This window comes from Capricornis sumatraensis, chromosome 3, assembly GCF_032405125.1.
Source record: "Capricornis sumatraensis isolate serow.1 chromosome 3, serow.2, whole genome shotgun sequence".
NCBI classification, from domain to species: domain Eukaryota; kingdom Metazoa; phylum Chordata; class Mammalia; order Artiodactyla; family Bovidae; genus Capricornis; species Capricornis sumatraensis.
Genome location: NC_091071.1, coordinates 171,998,423 through 172,026,402, shown reverse-complemented (window position 1 = coordinate 172,026,402; position 27,980 = coordinate 171,998,423). Strand labels below are relative to the sequence as shown.

The 27,980-nt window shown below is 41.8% G+C and overlaps 2 protein-coding genes across 2 annotated transcripts in view; one reads left to right on the top strand and one right to left on the bottom strand.

The window, feature by feature from the left end:
- Positions 1–626: 626 nt before the first annotated feature.
- Positions 627–17,101, top strand: TMEM50A (transmembrane protein 50A). Its single transcript, XM_068968052.1, has 7 exons — positions 627–763; positions 2,824–2,928; positions 4,603–4,715; positions 5,805–5,872; positions 8,027–8,119; positions 10,636–10,696; positions 15,460–17,101. The coding sequence occupies exons 2-7, from the start codon at positions 2,836–2,838 to the stop codon at positions 15,503–15,505; spliced, it is 474 nt and encodes a 157-aa protein (XP_068824153.1). The 5' UTR covers positions 627–763; positions 2,824–2,835; the 3' UTR covers positions 15,506–17,101.
- Positions 17,102–17,715: 614 nt separating this feature from the next.
- Positions 17,716–27,980, bottom strand: part of LOC138076558 (RH-like protein) — a 39,619-nt gene continuing 29,354 nt past the window's right edge. The window contains exons 8-10 of the mRNA XM_068968783.1: positions 26,069–26,148; positions 21,331–21,404; positions 17,716–17,742 (exon numbers count right to left, since the gene is read on the bottom strand). Coding sequence (XP_068824884.1) covers positions 17,716–17,742; positions 21,331–21,404; positions 26,069–26,148 — 181 coding nt within the window. The remainder of the gene's footprint in view (positions 17,743–21,330; positions 21,405–26,068; positions 26,149–27,980) is intronic.

The following is a 27,980-nucleotide window of genomic DNA, read 5'->3' as shown; positions in this document are numbered from 1 at the left end:
CATGTTAAAAAGCAGAGACATTACTTTGCTGGCAAATGTCTATATAGTCAAAGCTATGGTTTTTCCAGTAATCATGTATGGATGTGAGAGTTGGACTATAAAGAAAGCTGACTTTCCAAGAATTGATGCTTTCCAACTGTGGTATTGGAGAAGACTCTTGAGAGTCCCTTGGACTGCAAGGGGGTCAAACCAGTCAATCCTAAAGGAAATCAGTCCTGAATATTCATTGGAAGGACTGATGCTGAAGCTCCAATCCTTTGGCCACCTGATGTGAAGAACTGATTCATTTGAAAAGACCCTGATGTTGGGAAAGATTGAAGGCGGGAGGAGAAGGGGACGACAGAGGATGAGATGGTTGGATGGCATCGCCGACTCAGTGGACATGAGTTTCAGTAAGCTCGGGGAGTTTGTGATGGACAGGGAGGCCTGGCGTGCTGCACTCCGTGGGGTCGCAAAGAGTTGGACGCGACCGAGCGACTGAACTGACAGCCCGTGGGGGCGTGAGTAGAGACTCCGCGCGGTGGGCGTGGCTCTCTCCGGCCCTCCTCCAGCCGGGCCTCTTTACCCACGCCCCGCTTTCTCTGCCCCGTCTCCGCATGCGCGACCGAGCCCTGGGGGTGGGGCTGCTCCATCCGGGTATCCGGCGGCTGGTGGGTGTTGTGTTTTCTTGGCTGGAACTTGGAGGGGTAGGTAGTAGTAGGCCCGGCCCCGGCGCGACACCGGGCTCCGGATTTACTGCACCGGCCAGGCTGGACTTAAAACTGTAAGTACCAGGCCGGAGTCGGGGGAAGGGGAGGGGCCGGCCGATTGAGGCCGGAACCGTCTGCCCGGCTGATACTGCCTGGGTCGTTGCGTCCATCCTCTTGGGGAAGCTGCAGGCTCAAGTCAGCGCCTTGCTGGACCCTTCTTTCCTGCCCACTTACTGTTGACCTGTGCTCAGCCGGGGGCGGGAGAGGGCGACCACCTCCGCGCTCCGGACAGTGCCCTCCCCTGGACGTCGCAGGATCCCTGAAAATCGAAAATCACCATGCTCCTCCCCGCCGCCCCCGCTACTTTAGATCTGGGGAAGCTGGCACTCGGGAAGGAGTTTAAGCCGGCTGGTCCCCTCGGCGAGGGACATGGCCGAGCTAGAAGAGCTAGATCTCGTTCCCACGTCTTCCCCCAGTCGCTGGCCACCCTCTACGCCTCACTTCCCCGGAATCTGGAGGGGCGGAGTTTGGGGTTGAGTGTGCGGGTCGTAAACCAAGAAAAAACGGAGGATTCGGGGTGGAGTCATCGGGGTAGATCGAAAGCAAAAGATAGTGGATTGCTGTTCCTCCCAGGGAAGAATTTTTTTTTTAAGTTAATTTTCAAAATTAGACTTGTCCTCAAGGCCTATTAACACAGCTTTTAATTTCATTCTTAAAAGGGAGTTTCCAACTGAATTCGTTACTTTTATAACAACCCCGGTTGCCAACTACGGAGTAGCTTCATAGAGATTAAGATTCACTGTAGGAATTTGGATGTTTGCTTGATTAACAATTTACACTTAAGGCAGGCTTTTTCATATTCTGAGACAGATAATATGGATGTGTCTCACACCAGGTCTGTATAGCCCAGCTCAAAGGAATGTTTTGTGTAATCGTCTATGGTAATTTATCCGTGGTAATTTAGCAGTGGATTCGTTTTTCTTTCTTTGGTTTCGTCCTTCCTTTCGTTGTGTGTGTGTGCGCGCGCGCGCGTGCTTAATCGCTCAGTCGTGTCTGACTCTGCGACCTTTTGGACTGTATCCCACCAGGCTCCTCTGTCCATGGGATTCTCCAGGCAAGAATACTGGAGTGGGGTGCCATGCCCTCCTCCTCCAGGGGATCTTGCCGACCCAGGGCTCCAACCCGTGTCTCCTGTGGTCTCCCGCATTGCAGGCGGATTCTTTACCCTCTGATCCATAGTGGAAGCCCCTCCTTCTTTTCCTGTCCTTTCGTTATTCCCTTTTTCCTTTTTTAATGGTCTGAATTAATACTGACTTCAATTTTGTGCTTTCTTTTGGCTGGAAAACGTTAGAATCAGAGGCAGAGATTATTAAAATGAAATGGCTGTTCTTTACATAGAGGGCTTCCCTTATGATTCAGCTGGTAAGGATTCTGCCTGCAATGCGGGAGACTTGGGTTTGATCCCTGGGTTGGGAAGATCCCCTCGGGAAGGAAAAGACTACCTACTCCAGGATTCTGGCCTGGAGAATTCCATGATACAGTCCATGGGGTTTCGAAGAGTCGGACACGACTGAGCGACTTTCACTTTCACTTTTACATAGAAATGAAGCCAAAAGACAGGCTTGGAAAAAAATAATGAAGTGAAAGGACTTGACGTGAAGAAACATGTTATAGATAAAATGTGTAAATTGCTGAGAGAAATATTTTTCATCTGAGTCCATACTTTAACTCAGAACCAAAATTTTATCATTTGTCTCTTCACTGTGCTAGTGTTTCTGGACTCTAAATATCTAAAGCACATAATAACTTAGTTTGGAATTAAAGTTAATAATCGTTATAAATTTTTTTCAATATTTGGATACCCACTTTTGCTTAAAATCATCTTTTTAAATTAAAAAAAAAAAAAGAACACAACTAAATGAGTCCACACTTTGTTTTCCAGAGTTTTGGGGAAATTCATCAAAAGCTGAATCCCAAATATTCTGAAGTATATGTAGCAAATAAAGTATTTTTAACTTCATTTTTATTAAATTATTCCTAAACTGTTATTTTCTAGAAACATAAGTCAGATTTGAAGCAATTCACTAGGAGTACTATATTAAGTTTTGTTTGTTTGTTTGTTTGTTTGTTTAAGTGACCTGAAAAAATGTCTGGATTTCTGGAAGGCTTGAGGTGCTCAGAGTGCATTGACTGGGGGGAAAAGCGCAATACTATTGCTTCCATTGCTGCTGGTGTTCTAGTAAGTGTCCTTGATCATTTGGGCCTTCCTTAATTTGATGTGTTTGTTTTTATGTATTTTGAATTCTGTGTGATTTCTTTAAGTATGTACTATGTATTTTATCTTTCACCACTGAATTTTTAAAAATAAATGTTGATATTTTTATTTATGAGAGGATTTAGGTATTCCATTTAAAGAGTTGACATTGTGGCTTGAAATTTGATATTATTTTTCTTTTACTGCATAAAGCGTAGTATAGTGAGAGAGTAGATTTTATGTGTTTATTCACAATGTGGATTATGCCTCCTTTTAATGAGTACATGAAGTTACCAAGAAGTGTTCAAGAAACAATCAGGTCAAAACCATTCAAAAGATATGACTGCATTTCTCCATAACTTAACTTTTCAGTCTCATTAGATAAATAAAGAGCTCATTAAAATATATTGTTTAGAAGTAATTTATAGAGTAAAATTCTTATTTATAATACAAATCCTTCAAGGCATGTGATATTTTTTTGTGCTCTAATGTTGACATATACTCTAAAGAGTGAATTTTAAGTAAACAAACAAAAATCTAAGTTTAAATACGTCTCTTTGCCTAGCCTCTTGAAAGTTATAATCTATGAAAAATAATTGTCCTAAATTTTTCCAGAGTAATGTCGAAATATAAAACTACTATAGAAATTTGGTCTTATATTTTAAAAAAAAAGCTTTGAATTTTAGTCTCTGAAGAAAATATCTTGAGTATGTTGGGCTCAAAGGGTTAAAAAAAAAAAAAGGCAAAAGAATACTTGTGCTGCCCAGTAAAAATGTCATTACTAGAGTATAGATCTGTCTGTAACCTGGAAAAATAATTTGATTAACCTAAAATAGTTATTTATAAATAATTGCCTAAAGATGGCAGTTCCCAGAGCTAACTAGGTCAAGGTTGGAAGTGGGGATAGAGAAGGGGATTTACTTTCCAAATCTGCTAAACTACATGTCAGAATTTGGTTAATATCATCTTATTGTGAGTGTCTGTTCAAGTGATAAAAAATATTTATGCAGTTTTAATGTCTTTTTTCATTTTATGTTTGCCCTTGATAATTTCCAGAGCCAAATTCAATTAAGATGAGTATAATTTTGTGTTTTAATTGAATTTAGCATCACCCCTGAAAGCATCTGTAGACTGCACTATAATTCATCAAAAGAGGAAGCAGTGCTGCACAGCACATTGTTTATTTCACAGCAGTAAGAGACTAGCTAAAATTCTATCAATAATAATTATTCCCCATATTATTTTGAGTACTGTTTTTTCATTTTCAATAATATCTTTCTGGAGGCTTTTATCATCAGCAACAGGCCACTCCTCTTGTCAGTTCAAGTCTAAATGACTTTTTTCCTTTCTCCTGCCATGAAATATAATTTACTTCTAGTTCACAAAAACTAGATCACAGACTTTTTAAATGACAGTATAAAAGAATGATTGTAATCATCTTAGAAAAGAAGTTTGTGTTAATAAATAATAGCTGTGGGATTTAGGGTATCTAGTCTTTCATCAGATACTAAGCCAAGTGCTAATGATATGCAAGAAACTGCTGGAACATTTAAGAAAATTTTGGACTTTATTAGAAGGGATCTCTTCACTTAGATTCTTTGCTTTTTAGCCAGTAAGAGATGAAATGACTGTCATTTCTGCTCCTGTGGTTTCTCTTAGTTTTTTACAGGCTGGTGGATTATCATAGATGCAGCTGTCATTTATCCCCACATGGACGAATTCAACCATTCCTACCACGCGTGTGGTGTTATAGCAACCGTAGCCTTCTTAATGTAAGTGTCATCGCTAGTGACGCGACTTGCACAGATTGTCACAAGAGAAATATGTTTTACATATAGTTGAGTAAAGATTTTTAAATATTACCAAATTAACATATGGGTTGTGGTTGAAATGTCAGATCACCGAAAAGGACTCAGGAAGAAAAACAGCGGTCCTCTTTCTTCTGTTCTTCTTGTTTTAATATTTGTTTATTTGGCTGAGCTGGCTCTTTAGTTGCAGCATGGGAACTCTAGTTGCAGCATGTGGGATCTAGTTCCCTGATCAGGGATTGAACCCAGGCCCCACCCCCAACCTGCCACCCCACCCCCACCCCCACCAGCCCCCAGACACATTGGGAGTATAGGGGCTTAGCCACTGAAATGGCAGGGAAGTCCCCAGAGCAGACCTCTAGAGAAAGCAAGGCTGTCTCAATTTAGAGTGGTATTCTGTAAAGCTCAGTGAAAGACTTTTTATGTTTGGAACATGTGTCAGGGATTGACAGAGCAAGATTTTACTGCTTGCGACTCTTTGTGCTGAGTATGTCTGATGTGTACAAACAGAAAACTGGATAGAACCAAGCTAAAGATCATTCCAATCTTAGCAAGATATAATTCTAAGAATTTCATTCTCAAGTTTTGACAAGAATCAGAATCATCTAAAGGATTTGTTCAAACTCAGATTGCTGGGCCCTACACCCAGAATTTCTGCTTCAGTAAACTTGGGGTAGAACCAGGGAATTCTCATTTTAAAGCATGTCCAGGTGATGCTGATTCTGCTGGTCTGGGGACTATATCCAGTACATTACAGGATACTGATTGAGGGGCCTTGCCTATTGTGGTATCAAGACTCCTGAAGACTTAAATTTGCAGAACTCTGTGGTTAGATAGCATCACCAACTCAGTGGACATGAATTTGAGCAAACTCCAGGAGATAGTGAAGGACAGGGAAGCTTGGCATGCTGCAGTCCATTGGGGTGGCAAAGAATTGGACCTGACTTAGCGACTCAACAACAACAGCTTATTGTACCTGGCAGTTTGATGTCATGGATAATTTCCTCTTAGAGACAGAGACCCTGATTTCTTGGTTTTATTTTGTTCACGCAGGATTAATGCAGTATCAAATGGACAAGTCCGAGGTGACAGTTACAGTGAAGGTTGCCTGGGTCAAACAGGTAAATAGATGCAAATAACATCTTACTGTACACTCTTAAAATAAGAAATATACATGTAAGGGCCACTTGTCTGACTTCTTCAGATCAGGGCTAGGATGGAGATGTGTCTAAGGAGAGGTTGTAGGTTCCAAGGCCTAAGGTAAAAGTCGCATTTGGTCAATGGTTGCCAAATAGTTCAGAATACAGAGTTTTGAGTATATAACCCTGTGCAATAATAGTACTGTATAGATATAAATGTATACAGTGTATAGTAAAAAACAGTATATAATGAAGAATGCATTATGCCAAGTGCAAAACAGACTTTCTAGTACTTGAAGCTTTACTATATAAATTATTTTCTTCCCTTTTTTGCCAACCTTACTTGATTGAATTAGCATTTTGATACAGCTTAGATTCATAGTTTTTGGCATGTTTCACAATATACAACATAAAATTTACTATCATAACTATTTTTAAGTGTACAGTTCAGTAGTAGGTACATTCATGTTTATTGTGGAGCCAGTCTCCAGAACTCTTTTAATCTTGCAAAACTGAATAGGATAATAGAGTTGTAGTGCTTAGATTTACCTAGGCCTGCCTTTCTCCCCTAAGGAATTCATGTCCCCTGGACCCCATGGCCATGTGCCCAAGGTAGGCAGAGTCCAGGATGTTTGTAGCACAGCTTCCTGTAGGGTCCAATTTAGTCAAAAATTTGAGGAGACAGATACTTATTGAGCATTTTAAATGGTAAACTTATATCCATACAAAAATAAACCTGAATATAGGCAAGTTTCAGGTGACTTTTTTTCCCCCCGCCCTAATGAAATAAAAAGAACTGCAGTGGTCAATTCTGGTCTGTGTTTTCAGACTCTCTCTGGTTCACTCTCTGTTACCAATAGATGAACTTAAGTAGGAGCAATACAGATATACTGATACACTGTGACCTTGTAAAATCTAAATGAAGAGATAAATGTTAGCACAGCTCTGGGGTTCCAGAGCTGGTTGTATTTGTGTATCATATCACATCTATAAATAAGAGCTTATTATTTCAGAACTGTTGTTTTATATCTTGGGTATGAAATGAGAAATTTACATATAACATTATTTGCTGTGCTTTATTGAACAAGGCAGGGTTTTTATTAAAATGCATTTGTTCTAATTAAATAAACTCATCTCAGAATTCACTTTAGGCGAACTAATGACTCTGTTTCAATCAGTTCAGTTGCTCAGTTGTGTCCGACTCTTTGCGACCGCATGGACTGCAGCACGCCAGGCTTCCCTGTCCATCACCAACTCCCAGAGCTTACTCAAACTCATGTCCATTAAGTTGGTTATGCCATCCAACCATCTCATCCTCTGTCATCCCCTTCTCCCGCCTTTAATCTTTCCCAGAATCAGGGTCTTTTCCAGTGACTCAGTTCTTCGCATCAGGTGGCCAAAGTATTGGAGATTCAGCTTCAGTATCAGTCCTTCCAATGAATATTTAGGACTGATTTCCTTTACGATTAACTGGTTTGAGCTCCTTGCTGTCCAAGGAACTCTCATAAGTCTTCTATAACACCACAGTTCAAAAGCATCAGTTCTTTGGTGCTCAGCTTTCTTTATAGTCCAACTCTCACATCCATGCATGACTACTGGAAAAACCATAGCTTTGACTAGACGGACCTTTGTGGGTAAAGCAATGTCTTTGCTTTTTAATATACTGTCTAGGTTGGTCATAGCTTTTCTTCCAAGGAGCAAGTGTCTTTTAATTTCATGGGCTGCAGTCACCATCTGCAGTGATTTTGGAGCCCAGGATATAAGGTCTGTCACTGTTTCCATTGTTTCCTCATCTATTTGCCATGAAGTGATGGGACCGGATGCTATTACTCTGTTTATTTTATAGTAATTCTTCATAAATATTATATAAATATGATTTGTAAGTTGATTGTCTTTCCCTGTTAATGTAATTTTAATGCAGTCTAGGCACTTAAAATATAAAGACAAAAGTCGACAGGGAAACGGCCAGCGTCTACGCTGACTGCCCTTAGCGCAGTTCCCACTGTTCTTTGCTTTAGACTCTGATGGCAACTGCACATGTTTTTCTCTCTGGGTTTTTGACTTCTTTTGAAAAACTAATTGAACTGAGTGCTGCCATATAAGAAACAATTCTGGTAAAATATTATTTCTCTTAAGGGGCTCGCATTTGGCTGTTCATTGGTTTCATGTTGGCCTTTGGCTCTCTGATTGCATCGATGTGGATTCTTTTCGGAGGGTATGTTGCTAAAGGTAAGAGAAAACGCGGTTTACCTTTTACTTCAATGGAATTTTGAAATTTTGCATTAAAGTTGTTTTTTTCTTAGAATAAAGTTTTCTTTGTATAGTTCAGCCAACTACTAGCAATGCATTTGTGCCCAGGAACCCCCCTCCCTAATCTATATTTGTATTTGTTTGTTTGCTGTGTTTTTAGTATTCCTTTCTCCTGTATTTTTTCTTCTCATCTAGAGCCTAGAAGGAATGGGGCAGAGCTCCATACCTTGTTTCTGTTTGGCTTCCAGAAACCTCAAAAGCAGAACACATACCTTGTCCAGCTATTTGGCAAGTCTTGACTTGCTGAAAAATATGCAGGCAAAGCTTTAACATCCTAGAATTGAAATTTATTGAGCTCAGCCTCCTTGATAATATATCATCATCTTCTTTTAGATAAAAAAGTGAATTAACACTTAATGCATATCTGCTATATAAGACCAGTTTGAGACAAGCTAAGAGGAGACCTACTCTTAGGTCCCTGATTGAATTTTTGCCTTGAGGGACCCCAGAAAAATATGAAATTCATTCAGTGTTCTAGGTAAAATCAACTATGCTTATCATAGTAAAAAATAAAATATTAATGATTTGCCAAACCCGACCAGCAGAAATCTAATCTAGCTCATATTTTAACACTTCACTTTGTTGGATAAAATGTAATTTCTTGGATTAAAATGATTGGTTTCCTGATTTTTTTTTATTCAAATTGTTTAAATCTTGCAGGTAGGAATGATAGGCAGTTTTAAATATTTATGGTTCTTTTATTTATGTAATTTATTATAAAACCATGTTGCTAAAAACATAGAAAAGAAAGAAAAGAAAAACTAATAATCTTACTGCTCTTAAATATTTTGGTATATTTTCTTTGGTTTCTTTTGTTTCTCAAATAGTTGTAATCATAGTATAAATATAGTTTTGAACCTAGCCTTATGCCTATCATACGAAATTCCCTTGCTGCTACAAAATTTATCATCGTCATATTTTAAAAACAAAAATGTTACTTTTTTATCATGTGAATTGCATAATTGTTATTCATTGTAGAAAACTGAGAATATAAAAGAGCTCAAAAGAGGAAAGTAAAATTACTGATAGTTCTTCTTTCCTAGATAACAACTATTAATACAGAGCCCCTTTTTGTAGAAATGTGGTCATCTCATAGACTTTGAAGTTATTTTCCTAAAGGCTTCTGAAGCCAAGTTATGCTTTGAGAATTATTAGCAGCAAATCTGTAGTTTTATGAAGTGCCTGTGTATAGAACCTTTATGAGTCATTCTAGTGGTAATGGTTATTTAATGTGGCTTTCTAGTACGGAGGGCCTATCCAAACCAGCTATTATGGTAGTCACAGTAATTTAAAACTCTTAGGAGGAAAAGTTGCTATTTATCACTCCTCGGTTTGTCATTGACTGATCACTGACAGCTCCAATAGTAAAAACTTAGGAGAATTTCAACTTCAGTCCAGGATAAAATCGGGACAAAATGGTCCTTTGGCTGCCTCTCCTATCTTAGTGGCTACTTTCTTCATCCAGGTGTTTAGGCCCAAAACACAGGAGGCTAAGGCCTGTCAAAGATGACACCTCTTTGTCTTACATCCCACAGCCTAGTCCATCCACAAATTCTGTTGATTCTACTATTCAGGTACATCCTGAATATGACCACTTTCTATCTCTTGTGTTGCTCCCACCCTGGTTCCATCCATGATAGTCTGCGGCCTGCTTTCCTAAAATAGCTTGTTTGCGTCCCCTACCCCCCCTCGCTCCCCTCGGCCCCCCACCCCAGTCTACTGTCTGCACTGCAGCCAGATCTGCTGAAGGGTGTCAGCTCAAGTCACTTTGTTGCTCAAAACCTTTCAGTGATTGTCCTCTCACCCAGATTGAAAATCAGAGTCCTCAGCACGACTGTGAGGCTGGGCAGAATCTGCACCGCGCCCCGACCCTGCGCCGCGTCCTTCTTGACCGTCTCCTGCTTCCCTCTCTTTGGCCCACGCGACTGCCCCTCTAATGCACTGGGCGCGCTCCCACCCCGGCGCTTTGTGCTTGCTGTTCTGCTGCTTCTGCACGGCTCCTGCCCTCACTTTCTTCGTGTCCTTTATACCTTTCCATGCGTCACCTTCCCATGAGGTCTTTCTGGCCACCTGTATATTCTCATTCAGTACACTTCCAATACCTTTCCTGCTTGACTTTTTCTTTTTATTTATTCTCAACAGTGTTTAGCGCCACGAAAGCACACATTTTGCCTGTTTTATTTACTGCATTATCCTGAGCACATTCAGCAGCACTAGTACACAGTATGCACTCGGTATTTATTAAGTAAATGAAGGAAGCTACCGTTTATTAAACCAGAACTACACTCGTATGTACTGTGTCATTTAATAACCACACCAATCATAGTTGCCAGAAAAATCGATTATGTTAGGCAGGAAAACTGATATTCACCAGTTTAGCAGAAACTGAATGTTTTGAGATCATGCACCTCTAACTGTTACAATTACTTTTATAGAAAAAGCCATAGTATACCCTGGGATTGCTGTATTTTTCCAAAATGCCTTCATCTTTTTTGGGTAAGTTTGTTTTGCATTCTTCATCCTATCTTTTTTTTTTTCTTTTTTTAAAATAATACTTAATTTTATGTCATTTACCGTATTTAGTTGCTTAATTTCTCCCTGTCTAATGCCTCTCCCCCATGTTATTGTCATAAAATATGAAGAATGAGACTGAGACCGATATTTTTAATATGTGAGTTGGTTTACTGCCAACCTTGGAAACATACATTGATTTTTTTTTTAATGCCACCACCTCCCCTTTAATGAAGAATCGTGATTCATATAGATTTAGTTACCTAGCACTGACACTGTTCATTTAAAATTTATATCTCTAACAGTTCCTTTTAATGAAAACCTGCTTAAAACCATTTCTCCTTAAAGTTTTGTTTCTGAATGCATTTTATGGTTCTTTCTGCCCTTGGTGTCACTTGAATTTGTATGTGACATTTGAGGTGTAAAGCCTTGACCTTTTTTTATCCTTCTGATGTAGTGACAAATTAAAAGATTACTTAGACCCTAAAAACCTTAATACTTTCCATCACTAATCTTTTCTGATGTTCATTCTTTTCTGGACGTATAGGGCATGCCCTTTCTCCTTTCCCTAGCCTCCCTCTTCCTCCCACCTCCCCAAAAAACAACAGAAACTTCTCTTTATCCTATGTATCGGGAGTCCTTAATTCCCATTCCATGGGTAGGCTTCTAAAGATTGGGAACCACCAGACATGTCTGCATGCAAGACATTGGTTTTTCTGTTTATTTCTGGGAAGAGAGCCTATGGCTTTCATCAAATTTTCAAAAATGTCCTTAATCCAGAAAAGGTTTTTTTAAAAAAACAAAACTGCTGTATATTCTAGGACAGTCTGTTCTAGGACTGTCCCTTCCCTTCCTTGTCCCTTCCCACCCACCTCCTGAAAGGAGATAGATAACCCCTGTCTACTTGAACCACTCATGGAATGCTAATAGTTACCCTTTAATGATAGCCAGCAGTTGGTATTCACACTTTTTCCATTCCACCACAATGCATTTTTGCAATCAGTTATAAAATCAGTTTAGAAATAAGAAAAATGTGAATTTACATGTGGCAAGATATACAGCCTCTTTGGGTCACACCTTGCATCTTGAAACTAGTGGAGAAAACTGAAGAGTTTTGTTTTTTTTTTTAATTCTAATGTTAAGCCATTGATTTTTGTGCAGAAAAGAATAATGCCCAAAGTTTCTTGAGCAATTTTTATGTGCAAGGCACCATTCTTAGTGTGTTACATGTATGCTCCCAGTTGATTCCCAAAACTCTGAAGGTGGCTCCATTGTTACCATCATTTTATATGTGAGAAATAGGCACAGAGATCATGTTCAGACTGTGTGGCTAACATTCAGCCTATCTGACTCTGAAGTTCAGGCTCCAGGAGGATGGAATTTCGAATGAGTTTAATTAACATTTCCTCCTTTGTTTTCAACCAGTTGCTAAATATTAGTTCTGTTTCCTTCCTGCCCTCCCGTCTCTTTTTTTTTAACGAGTGTTAACACTCTACTTGAAAAATAGGAAGTGAACCAACCTCACTCCCCAAGTTATGTAAATTTGGTAAATATGGGTAGATTTGTTACTTTGTAGGGTGATGTATTATATAGCATGTGTTTATTAGAGGGACAGTTTTGATGTTTAGAATTTCTTTTCCTTTCAAGCTATAACACTGAGGCTTGAGCATCTTTAAAGAAGGATCAGGCATCTGAACTCAGTACTCCAGAATCTCCACAGGGTTAGAGGTGCTCATGGGAATTCAGTGTCCCACAACTTCAGCCAATGGAAAGTAGCGTAACAGGGTCAGAGGCAGGGGTCAGAAAAGCTTCAGGATGGAGTGGTGGGGAGGGGACTTACCAAGAACCAGCCAGGGAAGGGCAAACAGCAGCCTTCTGTGTTATAATCATTATTTGCTCTAGCAGAGGTGGAGGATAAAGTAAGTTCCACCTTGAGATGCTATTTCCAGCAGAGAAGTTCCTGTCAGAGCAGGGAGGAGGAGCCAGAGGATTGAGAGATTTGTGGGAAATTTTTCTCTTTTCCAATGAGGGAAGAAACACATAAGTTCATACAATAGTTATCGCATTTCACAAAACCTTAAAAACCAATTGCTGGCTTGTCTCGTTAGTTATAAAATGTTATTTTTCTATGCAACAAGTTTGGTTAATTTCTCATGTATTGCTATTGTACTCTTTAAAACTAATTCGGTTTTGTGAAAATACTGTAAGCAAATAGAAGTTAAATCCAACTAATAGACACCATTGTCAGAATAGTTGTAGCAGATTGCCTACCATTTTTGAATTATAACAGAACAGTTCTTAGCAACAAACTTAGAAACTGTTGTTTCAGAAATCAGAAATAGAAATCAGTACCAAAGGTAACCATCTGACAACGCAAAAGGGACTGACTCTTGCCTAAGAAACTCTTAAGGTTGCAGATTGCATCTGGTGGCTAGGGCTTAAAGTTAAGCCATGCCTCTTTTAAGTTCTCTGTGGAGTAGGGGCCCCTCATACCCAACTCTGGTTTTTCTTTTTTTGTAGCAGTAGTTTTGAAATTACCTGGAAGAACACAGATCAGTCACTTTTGGGAGGTTTATGAAATCCTTTATAAAGGAGAATTCCATGAGAGGGTATAGGCGACTTCCTGGTTGCTTTTTTTTTTTTCCATCAAAAAACACTCAAGTGCTTACCTTTATAAAGGCCTGTGAAACCTATTTTGTTTTGGCTGTGCTGAGCGGCTCATAGGATATTAGTTCCCCAACCAGGGAGCAAACCCAGGCCCCCTGCACTGGAGGTGCAGAGTCCTAACCACTGGACCGCTAGGGAATTTCCTATGAAACGTTTTAAAATTGACCATTTTGATTGAGTGTATATCTTTGAGTATCCACTGGAAATTGGAAAACAGATGAGAACCAGCAGAAGCCATTGTAGTGTCTGCTTTTCATTTCTCCCTTGCCTTAGCCCCCCAGCATCCAAGCCCTGATGAGTTTCCTTCTGGATTGTCTTAACCCTCTTCTCTTTGTGTCCATTTCCTTCGTTAGGTTCAGTCATTCTCATCCTTTCGTGAGCACTTCACACTCTTGACTGATATCTCTCTTGGGTCCAGTTTTCCTCTATCAGTGTTCCTTCTAAAACACTAGGAAATGGCAGCCCACTCCAGTATTCTTGCCTGGGAAATTCCATGGTCAAAGGAGCCTGATGGGCTGCAGTCCATGGTGTCACAAACAAGCCTGACACCACTGAGTGACTAACACTTTGATAGAAGAGATTGCCACTAGGGGCCATCCAGCAAAATTCAAAACAGTATTGTTTTGTTTTATTGAGCTGACATTTAAAAATGAAGGTATTTTACCTAAAAATCTGAACTCTTGAAAAACTAGAGGATCTGCCGATCCTGGGCCCTGGTTCAGCAACAATCGTCTGGAGCCAAAGTTGTTTCTTTTACCCGGAGATTAGTCTCTGCGTAGTCCCGGCTCCTGTGTTGCCTGCGCCTGAGCTGCCTTTAATAGATCACAGACTGGTGCCCGCCCGCTTGAGTCATCTGAGGCTCCCGAAGGCCCTTGTGGGCAATTTGCCCCTCTGGTCAATTGGCTTGCTAAATCCTGGCCGCTGCCATTTCTGATTCTCCTGTCTCTTAAACTGTACTCTAGCCATATTGGACCTCTCCCCTGCTCTACTACGCCAGAGGTATTTATATCGAGGTATATATGAATTAGCCAAAAACTTTGTTCAGGTTTTTCCATAAGATCATACAGGAAAACCCAAACGAACGTGCGTGTGTGTGTGTGTTCTTATGCGTCTGCCCTCTTAAACTGAAGCCATAAAAAATAGCTATAGACACTTCCCAAAATAAAACCTAGAGTGTAGGCTCTGTGAGGGCATTTCCTGACATGTCCACCTCTGGGGCTTTGCCTGAGGACCTGTGGTCTTTTATTCCCGTTTGCCTTTTTTATTTTTCCCCTCTTTGCCTTTTGATCTGCCATTTCCTCCCCTAAAACATCTTCACCATCCCACCAGCTCCTGCTTCTCCCACTCTGCCATTCAAACTCCTGCTATCCTTCCATGTTCTTCTAATATCACCACCTCTGTAAGTCCTTTCCTGACACATTCAGGCAAAATAAATCCCCATACAGGACTTCCTGGTGGTCCAGTGGCTAAGACTGCGCTTGCAATGCAGAGTTCGAGCTGGGTTCAATCCCTGGTCTGAGAACCAGATCCCAGATCCCATATTACAACTAAGACCTGGCACAGCCAAAGAAATAAATATTAAAAAAAAAAAAAAATCCCCATACATTCTCTGCTCCCTTAACATGTGGTATATATGCCTCTCCCCACCCCGACCCCCTTTACTTACCACGTTGTGTCATCAAGAGCATAAGCAACTTGAAGGCCGGGACTGCATCTTACCTCTATAACCGTAGCTTCTCGCACTGCCGTCTTGACTCAGAAAAGGCTTGTTAAAGGAATTAGGTAATATCAGACATATAATGGTTACACACTAAACACTGTTTAAACAATGGTTAAACACTAAACACTTAACTTCTTAAGAGGGACAACAGAAGTTCAGGTTGCAGGGTAGCTTGTGGTAAACGGCTTGGCAGAGCTTACTACCATAGAATGATCGGTTTCTGTTCTGATACATCCCGTGGGTTTTTTCCATACAGCTCATCAGTTATTCTTTGTCGCTAGTTCCCCACAATTCTAAATCTCTCATCGTCTTTTTTTCCCAAACTCAGCCAGTCATGTGATATTTCTTGTTCTTTTTACAGAGGACTCGTTTTTAAGTTTGGCCGCACTGAAGACTTATGGCAGTGAAAGCTTCTGATTCGTCACTGCCCAGCAGCCCTGCATGGGTTTTGTGTTTTTGTTTTTTTTTTTACTACTCACTCCCAGTCTTTTGTAATGCCATTTTCTAAACTTCTTTCTGAGTATAGTCTCAACTTAAATTTGTATAATACTAAAATCATGAGAACTCTCTCTTTAAACAACCACAGCAAAATCTATTGTGAAATACATTTGATTACATTTGATTAACTTGTAAAATGTTGCAGAAAAGTATTTCACATGAGAAATTTTTATTATATTTTATCATGTTTATAAAAATAAATCACAAAAGAAATCATGGAAGCATCTTATATGAGTATTTGTCATATCCAAGGTCCAAAACTTCTATTAAAATGTTCTGAAGATTTAATGTGTTTATTTAAATGTGGCCTGTTCTGTGTCAAATATTAGATGAAATATAAACATGTTCTTGTTTTTAAAAACTATTCAGTGGTCAGAATTCTTTCTCACTATCCTTTGTGTTAGGTTTATTAATGTATGGTTTTGGCCAAAATTCTGTAAATATTACAATGTAGATAGTTATTGAGGGTCTCCCTGTTGAAAGAGAGAAGTCCCATAGTCTAGCCACCAGTTTCCTCAGACGTGTCCCTTCAGTGCCACTGATTGCGGGGAAGGGCAGTGGTAATGACTCAGCCGTGACCCTGGGCCTGGTGGGACGCTGACAGTCACTCCACAGCCACCATGGAAGGAAAGAGGAAGCGGATAGGGACTCGCTCTTTACTCCAGTGACTGACTCTCTTGTTGGTTTGATAATAAATTGAATTCCATTTCGTTGTATCTCTGCTGAACCACTAAGCTCAAAATAGACCAAGTGAGGTTGAGGTCAATTATAATGACAAGTGTTCAGCTACTGGGAACTCTTAGTCTGTTCCTCTTTGGAATTCTTGTATCCCCCAGCCTCCCCACTTTGACAAAATGGGAATTTTTTTTTTCTTTAATGAGCTAGCTAACTATGTGGGTACATGTTCTTCGGAACTAAAGCTTGAAATGTTCTGTCATATTAATAAAGCTTGCAACGATCAGCAGCTGTTCATTAACCACCAAATACCTCTCAGATGGTTTGGATTGTGGTACCCTTTCTATGTCAGCCACAGTTTTCTCCCAGTGTGTATGTTTTATTTTGTCTGTTTTTTAGTTTTTGGTTACACTGTGTGGCATGTGGGATCTTAGTTCCCTGAACAGGGATCGAACCTGCACCCCCCTACATTGGAAGCACTGAGTCTTAACCACTGGACTGCCAGGGAAGTCCCTACTGTGTATGTTTTGAATGTTGCCTGGTCATCAGCTACTCAAGGAAATGACTGTATCACTGTCATCTCACCATCAAATCACTGCTTTTTTGATCCACGGGTGTGAGAATTGGAGGAGATCTTAGGGATTGAAGTTTACCTTCTCTTTTTACAGATAAGGGAACCCAGACCATGGTGATTTAAATGATATCTTCAGGGTCATAGGACTGGTTTTTAAATCTTGAGGCAGTCTGTCTCCACGTTGGATCACAGATGTCTTCCCTACAGTTAAATTGAGGATGTGCTCAAGGAATAAGAACTCCTTGTAAAACCACTGAATAAAAGCATAATGTCAGCAAGGATTAAATCTGAGTCTTCAGTTTTTCCCTGTTTTATATCAGCTGCTCTGCTGATACAGGTGAGTTAGCTTAATACTTTATTAAGCACAAGAAAGAATCTAGGAATTGTCAATAAAATTGAACCAAAACCTTAATGTCTTCCCTCATAGTTCAATCAGTAAAGAAACTGCCTGCAATGCAGGAGAACTGGGTTCGATTCCTGGGTCAGGAAGATCCTCTGGAGAAAGAAATGGCAACTCACTCCAGTACTGTCGCCTGGAGAAAACCATGGATAGACGAGCCTGGCAGGCTACAGTCCATGCGATCGCGAGAGTCAGACACGAGTTAGCAACTAACCCACCACCACCATGTGTCTGTACCCAAGATGGTATTGAGAGCATCATCTTTCATGAAACTAAACATAATTATTTAAAATCATTATAAGATTATTAAGTTTTTAGTCTTTTTAGTATCAAATCTATCTCTGACCTGTCTCATTGTACATAAGGAGACTTTGCTATAATAAGTGGTTGTACACACACACACACAAATGGCCAATGGTGAAAAGTTGTCTTGTTTTCAAACAGGCCTTGTTTCTCTTGGATGCTTTCCCTTAATATCCAACAGCCAAACGTGGAAACTGTAAAAGGAAAGTGAACTTTTTATTACAGATGAACCCTTACACACTCAATATTGCACACATATTGATTCTGATTTGACCTTTTGAAACTTATGTTGCCCAAAATGTTACTTAATCATAAAGGTCTTATCACAAATAACCTTTATCACAAAGTTCTTTCAAAAAATCTGAATTGGAAGACCTCTTGGGTCAATCTCATTTCATTCAGCTCTTTGCATGGATCGTTCATGGTCACCTGGCTTTTGTTTGAACACCTCCAGTGAAGGAGACTCGTCACCATGTAAAGTAGTTCTTTCCATAACATCTTATGGAAAAACCTGAATGAACTTAATTGGCCAACCCAATAGTGTCCTCTGTCATCCAAGGATGAGATGGGTATCCTTGGGGTTGGTGAGTGTCCCACCAACTCAGGAAGCACTTAGCATGGTCTGGGCAATCAGTGAAGGAATGTCCTTTGTAACCTCTAGTAGTCTGCTTCTATGACATACAATAAGGGCATTTTATGATGTTTCAGATGTCTTTTTTGGATAGTTTACAAAAAAATCATTCCTGGGTTTATCAGCTTGGGAAGTTCATATTCTTGTATTTCAAATGCAAGCTGTAAGTATTATCCTGCTGAAAAAATGGTTCTACTCAGCTGTTAAAAAAAAAATCAGAAGATGAGGGCGGAAATAGCCGTTCTCTAGTAGCTGACCATAACACATAAGACACACACACACACGTGTCTCTGGAGCCAGACAGACACCAATTCAGCTCCCTCCCGCACCATTTACTAGCTCTGTCATTTTGGACAAGTGACTCATCTTTAGATGGGGAGACTTATTCTTACGCAGGGTTTTTGTGAGAATAAGATCAGATAATGTTGAGAAGCATCCAGCACAGACTCAGAAACGGTAGGCTTGCAGTAAGCGATAGCTGTGAGACTTAACACATTCCATTGTGGTTGTCTAAACCCCGAGTCGTAAACGTTCATGATCACGTGGTGGCTTGCATTAGACAGAATGTAGTCACAGATATCATGACCTCATTTGAGTTTCAGAACAACCCCCTGAGGTAGAACAAAGGTTACTGTTCTTTTTTTAACCAGTGAGAGAAGTCAAGGTCTTGCCTACATCAGACCTTGCAGAGAGGTGACTAGAATCCAGGTCTTACTGTACCAGGGACATACTCTGTTTCACCTGCTCCCACAGGGGCTAGTGTTAGATGGGGTCCCCCAGTTTCCCTTCATTTGTTCAGCAAGGATTTACTGCAGCTCAAATAATTGAGGTGGATATTTGTCCTATTTATGGTATCTTCATGAGCAGAGTGCTTCATATATAACAGTTGCTCAATAAATACTTATGGAATGAATGGATAGATTAAACCAGTTTCCTGAGTCCTTTCACTGGATTACTCTGCTTCTGCTAAAAGGACAAGAGGACTTGCAGGGGCCTGGGAGAGACTGGCTGTTGGGAGAAGCCAGTGGCTATAGAGAGAAGCTGGTTCAAGATGCAAATTATACACGACCACGTGGGTGATCCCAGGATAATTACACTTGGTAAAAGAAGCCAGACGAGTACATGCCATGTGGTTCCATTTACGTAAAGTTAGAGAAAAGGTAAGCTAATCCATTTCATGGCAAATAGATGGGGAAACAGTGGCTGCAGCCATGAAATTAAAAGACGCTTACTCCTTGGAAGGAAAGTTATGACCAACCTAGATAGCATATTAAAAAGCAGAGACATTACTTTGCCAACAAAGGTCTGTCTAGTCAAGGCTATGGTTTTTCCAGTGGTCGTGTATGGATGTGAGAGTTGGACTGTAAAGAAAGCTGAGCACAGAAGAATCGATGATTTGAACTGTAGTGTTGGAGAAGACTCTTGAGAGTCCCTTGGAGTGCAAAGAGATCCAACCAGTCCATCCTAAAGGAGATCAGTCCTGGGTGTTCATTGGAAAGACTGATGTTGAAGCTGAAACTCCAGTTCTTTGGCCAGCTGATGCAAAGAGCTGACTCACTGGAAAAGACCCTGATGCTGGGAAAGATTGAGGGCAGGAGGAGAAGGGGACGACAGAGGATGAGATGGTTGGATGGCATCACCAACTCAATGGACATGGGTTTGGGTGGACTCCGGGAGTTGGTGATGGACAGGGAGGCCTGGCATCTTGTGGTTCATGGGGTTGCAAAGAGTCAGATACAACTGAGTGACTGAATGGAACTGAACTGAACTGAAGCAAATCCATGGGACAGAAATCAGTTCTGGGGATGAAACAGGATGGAGTTGGGAGGGAGCAGTTTCTAAGAGGCAGGATGAAATCTTTGGTGGTGAATATGTTCTTTTCCCTCAAAACATATTATTTATTTGGCTGCATCAAGTCTTCATTGTGGCATGCAAGATCTTCGTTGTATATGCGAGATCTTTCACTGTGGCGCACAGCTCTTAATTGTGGCGCACAGCTCTTAATTGTGGCACGCCGCCTCTCTAGTTGTGGTAGGAGGGCTCAGTAGTTACAGCACATGGGCTTAGCTGCCCCGGGACATGTGGGATCTTAGTTCCCTGACCAACAGTTGAACCAGTACCCGCTGCATTAGTTAGGTAGATTCTTAACCACTGGATCACTAGGCAAGTCCCGTCACATATGTTCTTACTCGATGTGGTCATGGTTTCAGGGGTGTATAAATATGTTTAAAGATATCAAATTATATACTTAATATGTGCAGTTTGTTGTCAAGAATGCCTCCAGAAAGCTGTTTCAAGAAGAAGAGGAGTGCAGAGATAAAGGAGAAGGAGAAGAGGTGGGTTTTCTCTGTAGGTTCAGTTTGGCCCCTACAGACCTAAATACCAAGGTCCATAGTAGGGCTGGTTCTGTGTCCCCCTAGTGGTCAGTATCTTGGCCTGCTGGGTGAGAAAGCCAACCTCAGCATCAGCTGGAAGATTACCTAAGGCAACACACATCAGAGTACTTGGTGAACTGCGAGTGCAGGTCAAAGGGAGGAAGGCAGTGGGGTCTCAGGGAATGAGCCCGACCTTCTTCCTAGCCCTACAATGCCACCTAGACTGTTAGTGGTCGCTGAATTGTTCGAGCTGTATGTCTCTTGACTCACTGACCCCAGATCCCTATACTACAAGTTTTCTCATGTCCACTGGCTGTAATTTACCCCGCTCTTCCTCTCAGAACTTAGACAGTCATGACTCCGCTCGGAAGTCTAGCAAATGAGGGGACTGGACTTGCTGGCCCCTGCGGGCCTTCTGGCGTTTGCAACGCAGGATTCTATCACCTTCGTGTCGAACTATTAGCCCACTTTGGTGACTCCAGATGGGGAGGAGACGTGGCCAGTGTCAGTTCCCACATCCCTGACCCTCAGTGACTTTGAGGCATCAGGGAAATGGGAACATCTATTACCTTCCCATCCCCCACCAACACACACACACGCGCACGCACACACGCACACACGTATCATGGATTTGCTTCTCCTCCAGTGATCCTTACTTCATTTTCATTTGTTTTTTACTTTACTCTCCATAAACACCAAGTTAACATACATACCCCAGGTATCTTTTTAAGTCCATGCACTCCAAACTTATGACATTAATAGGTTAAAAATCTTACCTTCCAGAAAGATTGGTCATCAAAGTAGTGAACCTTGTGAGTTGATTTCCATATGTTGAGGTTTAAGAGCAAACCTGTTTAAGTTCATAAATAAATGTTACACATTTAGAGGATTGCATTTATCTCAAAGTTAATCAGACTATCTTATCTCACCTATGATAACTGAACAAAAATCTTTTTATCTTCCACAACCAGGAGATAGACACACTAAAGCACTGTCCTTCCTGGACCAGTTTAATTAATTCTATAGCGATCTTTTAAAAGGAACTGGTAAGAACAATTGTAATATCTGCTGCTGCTGCTAAGTCACTTCAGTCGTGTCCGACTCTGTGCGACCCCAGAGACGGCAGCCCACCAGGCTCCCCCGTCCCTGGGATTCTCCAGGCAAGAACACTGGAGTGGGTTGCCATTTCCTTCTCCAGTGCAGGAAAGTGAAAAGTGAAAGTGAAGTCGCTCAGTCATGTCCGACCCTCAGCGACCCTGTGGACTGCAGCCTTCCAGGCTCCTCCGTCCATGGGATTCTCCAGGCAAGAGTACTGGAGTGGGGTGCCATTGCCTTCTCCTTGTAATATCTAATTCATGACTAAACTTAGAAAATGAAGCTAGATCTGGCACTGTGTCTGTCTAAATATGTCTTGGTATGTCTCTGGGTAATATTTTTGATGTTAATTTGTAAATAAGCTCTATTTATTTGGCTTAGAAAAAGGCAAGCGCTTACAAATCAAATAATTCTAAATTAAACAATACATTCCAGGTTCATGTGAACTGGGAAATATTCAGTATTAAACACCTGATATTAATGTTTGTTTGTTGACCTATCTAATATAGACATGTCTTAGAGTAATTAGACTGCCCTCGTGATTTCCCTGGTGGCTCAGATGGTAAAGCATCTGTCTACAATGCAGGAGACTTGGGTTCTATCCCTGGGTTGGGAAGTTCCCTGGAGAAGGAAATGGCAACCCACTAGAAAATCCCATGGACGGAGGAGCCTGGTGTCCACGGGGTCGCAAAGAGTTGGACACGACTGAGCAACTTCACTTCACTTTAAGAACAATTACATCCAAAGGATTTAGATACGCTGAGAGGTGTGTGATAGTCATGGATCTAACATGCTTCCCGAGACAGAAAAGGACCCTGTTGGACAAAGCCTCACTTAAAAGCTGATTCATTTAAACACAAGAGCTACCATGGAGAGCGACTCAAACAGCCACCCTTGCAGGTTCATCCTGCCTGGTTCCAAGAAAGTCACAGCGACCTCAGCTCCAGATTCCACTAGTTAGGAGAGCAGGTAATAACATGTGCTCCTGTGCTTGTTCTTGTCAGGCATCCCACCTCTGCCCAGAGAGCTAGGGCCCTATGCATTCCCCCAGCTGCTCAGAGTGGCATTTCCAGCACATAAAGTCGTGCTTACCTTTCATGTGAAGCAGGGAAATGCCACTGATAGACTTATCTGTGTATTTTTAATGATGATCCATCCCAATGTATTAAATAGTAAGGTTAACAAGAGCAGGCGTGTGCTCATTCACACTCGCCTATTCCAGTGTGTGCCTTTAACTGATATTGGCATGGAGAGTGTAACCGACACACCTCATTTAGCTAGAATTACTCATAAATGAACCTCTGTTGCCTACATATATTTTTCAGATAGTTGAGGCTTACTCATCACTGATGAAAATCCATCTAAAATATATTTTCTTGTCTTGTGAGACAACACTGGACACAATTAGACTTTTTTTAAAAAATTAGAGTTGTTGACAGGAATATCCATTTATCAAAGGCACTATATAATGTGGAGAAGAGCCACAGCTGCTGAAAGTTACTGGCCTGTTCTCTGGCAGCCCAAGCTTCTCATGTTCTTGTGTCCGGTTTTAAGAATTTGCTTTCTCCTGCTAGGCTCTTTGCTCTCACTGCTCACTTCTACCAGTGTGTCTTACCTCTGGAAACCTAACTCTAATCTGCTATTTTTAATCTGCCTGAACTGGGAAAACCCTTAACCATGCTTGATAAGATGGTTTCTTTTTATTCTCTCTCTCTCTCTCTTTTGGCTGTACCACAAAGCATGTGAGATCCTACTTCCCTGACCAGGGATGGAACCTGTGCCCCTGGAGTGGAGACACAGAGTCTTATCCATTGGACCACCAGGGAAGTCGCCAAGATTGTTTCTTACCTAAGTGCCTATAGGAGGGCTTCACAGAAAGGAGTCTCTTCATGGGTAAAATGCTTGATTTTAGGGGGTCAATTTGGTGCCATCCTGGCTTTTTGGAGGCCTCTTTCCCCTTACATTGTCCAAGTAAATGTTTTTTTTTAATTTGGGGAAATATTAGGGAATGTGTTTGTGGTGCACAACACACGGAAGGCTGTCTTTTTCTTTTTTTGGCCAAGTGGCGTGCAGGATCTTAGTTCCCTGACCAGGGATTGAACCTGAGATGCTGAAGTGGAAGTGCAGAGTCCTAACCACTGGGCCACCAGGGAAATCCCGTCCAAGCACTTTTTAATCACCAGTTTCCTCAAGCAGAAGGCGACATGTAAAGATGAATGCTCATTGTTCTTAACTCTCAAAGGAATAATAGGAGTGTATTCTCTTTCTTGATCTCAGTAAAGCATGGGAAGCCCTCTGAGTTGCTTTACAAGGCAGCACCACTCAGCATCATTTGTCTACGCTGCTGACAGTGGCGAATGGCATGAGGGCCCAGGTGTGGGACTGCCAAACAAAATGCAGGATGCTCAGTTCATTCTGAATTCTCAGTTGGGTGCCTTGTGTTTTCACTTGTTAAATCTGGCAACTCTCTTCAGGGTTGGACTGCCACCACCAATAGAATGTAAACTTAGGGCAGGAGGCCTTGTTCTCATCTGTGTTTAATCAGTCATCTCAGACTCTGTTGAAAGCTGAGGCCAATTGATACATTAAAGCAATTCTAGCCAATCTCATTCTCGAAAATTCCAAAAAGTACTTTCGGGACTTTCCTGGTAGTCCAGTGGTTAAGACTCTGTGCTTCCAATGCAGGGAATGTGGCTTCCATCCCTGGTCAGGGAACTGAGACTCCCCATGCCATTGCTGTTCAGTCACTAAGTCATGTCTGACTCTTTGTCACCCCATGGACTGCAGTATGCCAGGCTTTCCTGTCCTTCACTATTTCCCAAAGTTTGCCCAAATTCATGTCCATTGAGTCACTGATGCCATCCAACCATGCCGTGTGGCCCAAAAAAAGTACTATCATACATGTTTTAGAGCTGAAAGTATGCCAAATGATTAGTTACTATAATCCATCCACTTTACAGAAAGCCAGCCAATGCCCAGTGCACACCATTCACCCAAGGTCACACCATTCTTTAGTGTGCTTTAGTCTGCTTTGGCTATTTTGTCTCTTATTTGGCATTCACTCCCTGCTTAGAGACACAATAAGTGAGAGTCTAACCAAGAAAAGAAATTTACCTGTAGAATAACAGCGAGCAATTCTGGACAGAATGCATGTTTTCATCTTGTGTGCAAGTAAGACAGGCAGATTGATGTCTCCTGAAGATTCTTCTGGGACTTCCCTGGTGGGCCAGTGGTTAGGACTCTGCACTTCCAGTTTGATCCCTGGTCAGGGAACTAGATCCCACATGCCATATGTGTTTTGGGGGCTTTCCTGGTGGCTCAGATGATAAAGAATCTGTCTGCAATGTGGGAGACCCGGATTTGATCCCTGGGTCAGGAAGATCTCCTGGTGAAGGGAATGGCAACCCACTACAGTATTCTTGCCTGGAGAATCCCATGGACAGAGGAGCCTGGTGGGCTATAGTCCACAGGGTCGCAAAGATTTGGGCATGACTGAGCGACCCTCACAGTCACATTCACAAGATTCTTTGCTCTTCGGTCACATTGCAGAAGTAAAAACGTACTTCAGTCCTCTGCCTACAGATCTCTAATGGCCTCCCATCTTCAGAATGATCTGGCGCCTTGCTGCCGCTCTGCCTCCAGCCCCTCCCCTCTCCCCACCTCTCCAGCTACATCAGCTACGCTGACATCCTTGCTATTCCCCGAACAGGCAAAGGATGCTCCTGCCTCAGTGCCTCTGGCCTTGCTGTCCCTTTTCATGGAAAGTTCTTCTCCCAAATAAATACGCAGTATGTCTCCCTCCTTCTTTGCAGTCAAGTCCTTGCTTAAAGGTCAACTTCTTAGATAGGACTTCCTTACTACCCTTCCTAAAGAGCACCCCACTCTCGCCATGACTCTGCATATCCCTACCCGGATTTATTTCTCTTCATAGTGCTTATCACCATCTGATGTACCATATTTTTTCCTGTTTATGGTGAAAACTCCCTCTCCACCTAGAATATCAGCTCAGTGTGACCGGGGAATTTGGTTTGTTCACTGCTGTGTCCGTGTACCTGGTCTATTTGCTGAACAAAATAGCAGTTTAGGTGTTATCAGGGAATAAAAGGTAAGCTCTGTAAGCCTCAGGGTTTCCTTAGTCTTCTGTGCAAAATTCAGTGAAATCACCAGTCCTGGGCTCAAGAGGCTACAGTGTTCAGGTGACCTCTGAGGGCCTTCCCGATTCTGAAATGTTGTGATTCTGTGTTCATTTGTTTTTTTAAGTCAAGATATGAGACCTTCGCCTCATTTGGCTGGAGCTGAAGGAGGTGGGTTCATGGGGAAGGAGATGGACACATACATGTACAACCATGGGGCAGTTGCAATCTCGGCCCAGACTCTGCACCCTGGACAATGGTGGAAGAAGGGTGGTCTCACACTGACCTGTCAAGAGACCAGAGATCACACCCATGATGATGGTGAAGCCCAATGTCCCGACGTCAATGAGTACCTGGTAGCCACGCCTAGAAATGACAAAGCAGATGTGGTCACATTTGAGCATCAGGCTGCAAAGGTCACTGGGGACCAAAAGGACTATGTGCATCAGTAGTGACGCTGTCAGCAAGGGCCGCCAAGAGAACGAATGTCCCCTCCCCAGGCAGTACCTTCCCATCGCTCTCCTGCAAAGCTGCTCAGACACGCAGAAGGGGAAGAAGGGATTTCAGGATCCTCTTTGGCTTACTTTAGTTCATGGATAATGAACTAGACCAGAAGTCAGAAAACCCAAGGTCAAGTCCCAGTTCTGTCACTAGCTGTGTGACCCTAGGCACTTAACCTTGGAGTCCGGAGTTTCCTCATTAGGCAATTAAAGATAAAGGTTTTATGTCTCTCAGGGCAAGAAAAAGAAAGGTTTTATGTCTAAGTAGGCAAAAGAAACTGAACAGACATTTCCAAAGAGGAGGTATTCAAATGCTTAAGTAGTCATCAAGGAAATGAAAATTAAAACAGTAAGTCTGATGTCTAAATTATATATTAGGTAAAGGAAGCTCTCAGTTTCTACTGTATAAACCACAATAGAAAACTGAAAGTATCCACTGAAGCAGATTGCATGAAAACTGTATGATCCAACAGCTCAACTTCTAGGCATATACTCAACAGAAATGCATTTGTAGGTTCAAAAAAAAGTGCTGGAACATTCATAACAACAATACTAGCTCCATACTAGAAACTACCCAAATGCTCATCGACAATGGGTAAATCGTGCTGTGTTCATATAATGGAACTCTGTTCTATGTTTTCTTAAATTTTGTATTTACCACTCATTTATTGCAGGGCCAAACTAAGTGTCAACATTGTTTACCTTGATCTCTCATAAGTCAACTTTCATTACAAGCCCCCAACTGCAAGCTCTAACATTTGTGTTTTCACTTTCGGCCTAGAGGGGACATCCCTGTGTCCCTCCCCTGCCACTCTAGTCCTAAAGACATAGTCTCTGCTCCCGTCTCTCTCTACTGCCTGGTCCCTGCGTGTGGTAAGCTTTCACGTGTCCCTGCATGGTATGCCATGCCTCTCATTTCCATGGCAATTGGAACACTGAAGTTTCCATTCAATGACGTTGGCCTCTCCATGTTGTCATTCAGCTGCCTTTATCAATTAAGCCCAAGCACAAATCAATGCTATACTCCAATGAGAATGAACAATCTACAGAGATACTCAACGACATGGATGGATCTCACAACTTCAAAGGTGAGTAAAAGAAGCCAAGAAGAACACAAGACCAGACCTCCTGTATGATTTTATGCATTTAAAGGACAAAACCAGGAGAGACTGCTGCTCTTAGAAGTCAGGTTAGTGGTTGCCCTGGGACAGGACACAGATTTCTGTGTGCTGGTTATCGGCCGTGTCAGAAGTCATTAAGTGGTATTCTTATGATACATTTTTTAAAATGTTTGTTTCTCTATTTCGTCTGTGCTGGGGCTTTGGTGCTACGGGGGCTTTTCCCTAGCTGCGGCGAGTGGAGGCTGCTCTCTGGTTGCAGTATGCGGGCTTCCATAGCAGTGGCTTCTCTTTTGCGGAGCATGGGCTCTAGCGCGCTGGCTTAATAGCTGCGGAGCACAGGCTTAGCTGTTCTGTGCCGTGTGGGATCTTCCCGGACCAGGGATGGAGCCTGTGCCTCCTGCATTGGCAGCTGGATTCTTTACCACTGGACCATCAGGGAAGCCAACCCTTATGATACTTGACTACTCTGGAAGTAGACTGAATTACAAGCAAAAAGTTTCTTAGAAAAGCAGTAAGTGGTAGAATAAAAGCAAGAAGCCAGTCACTCAGTCGTGACGACTCTTTGCGACCCCATGGA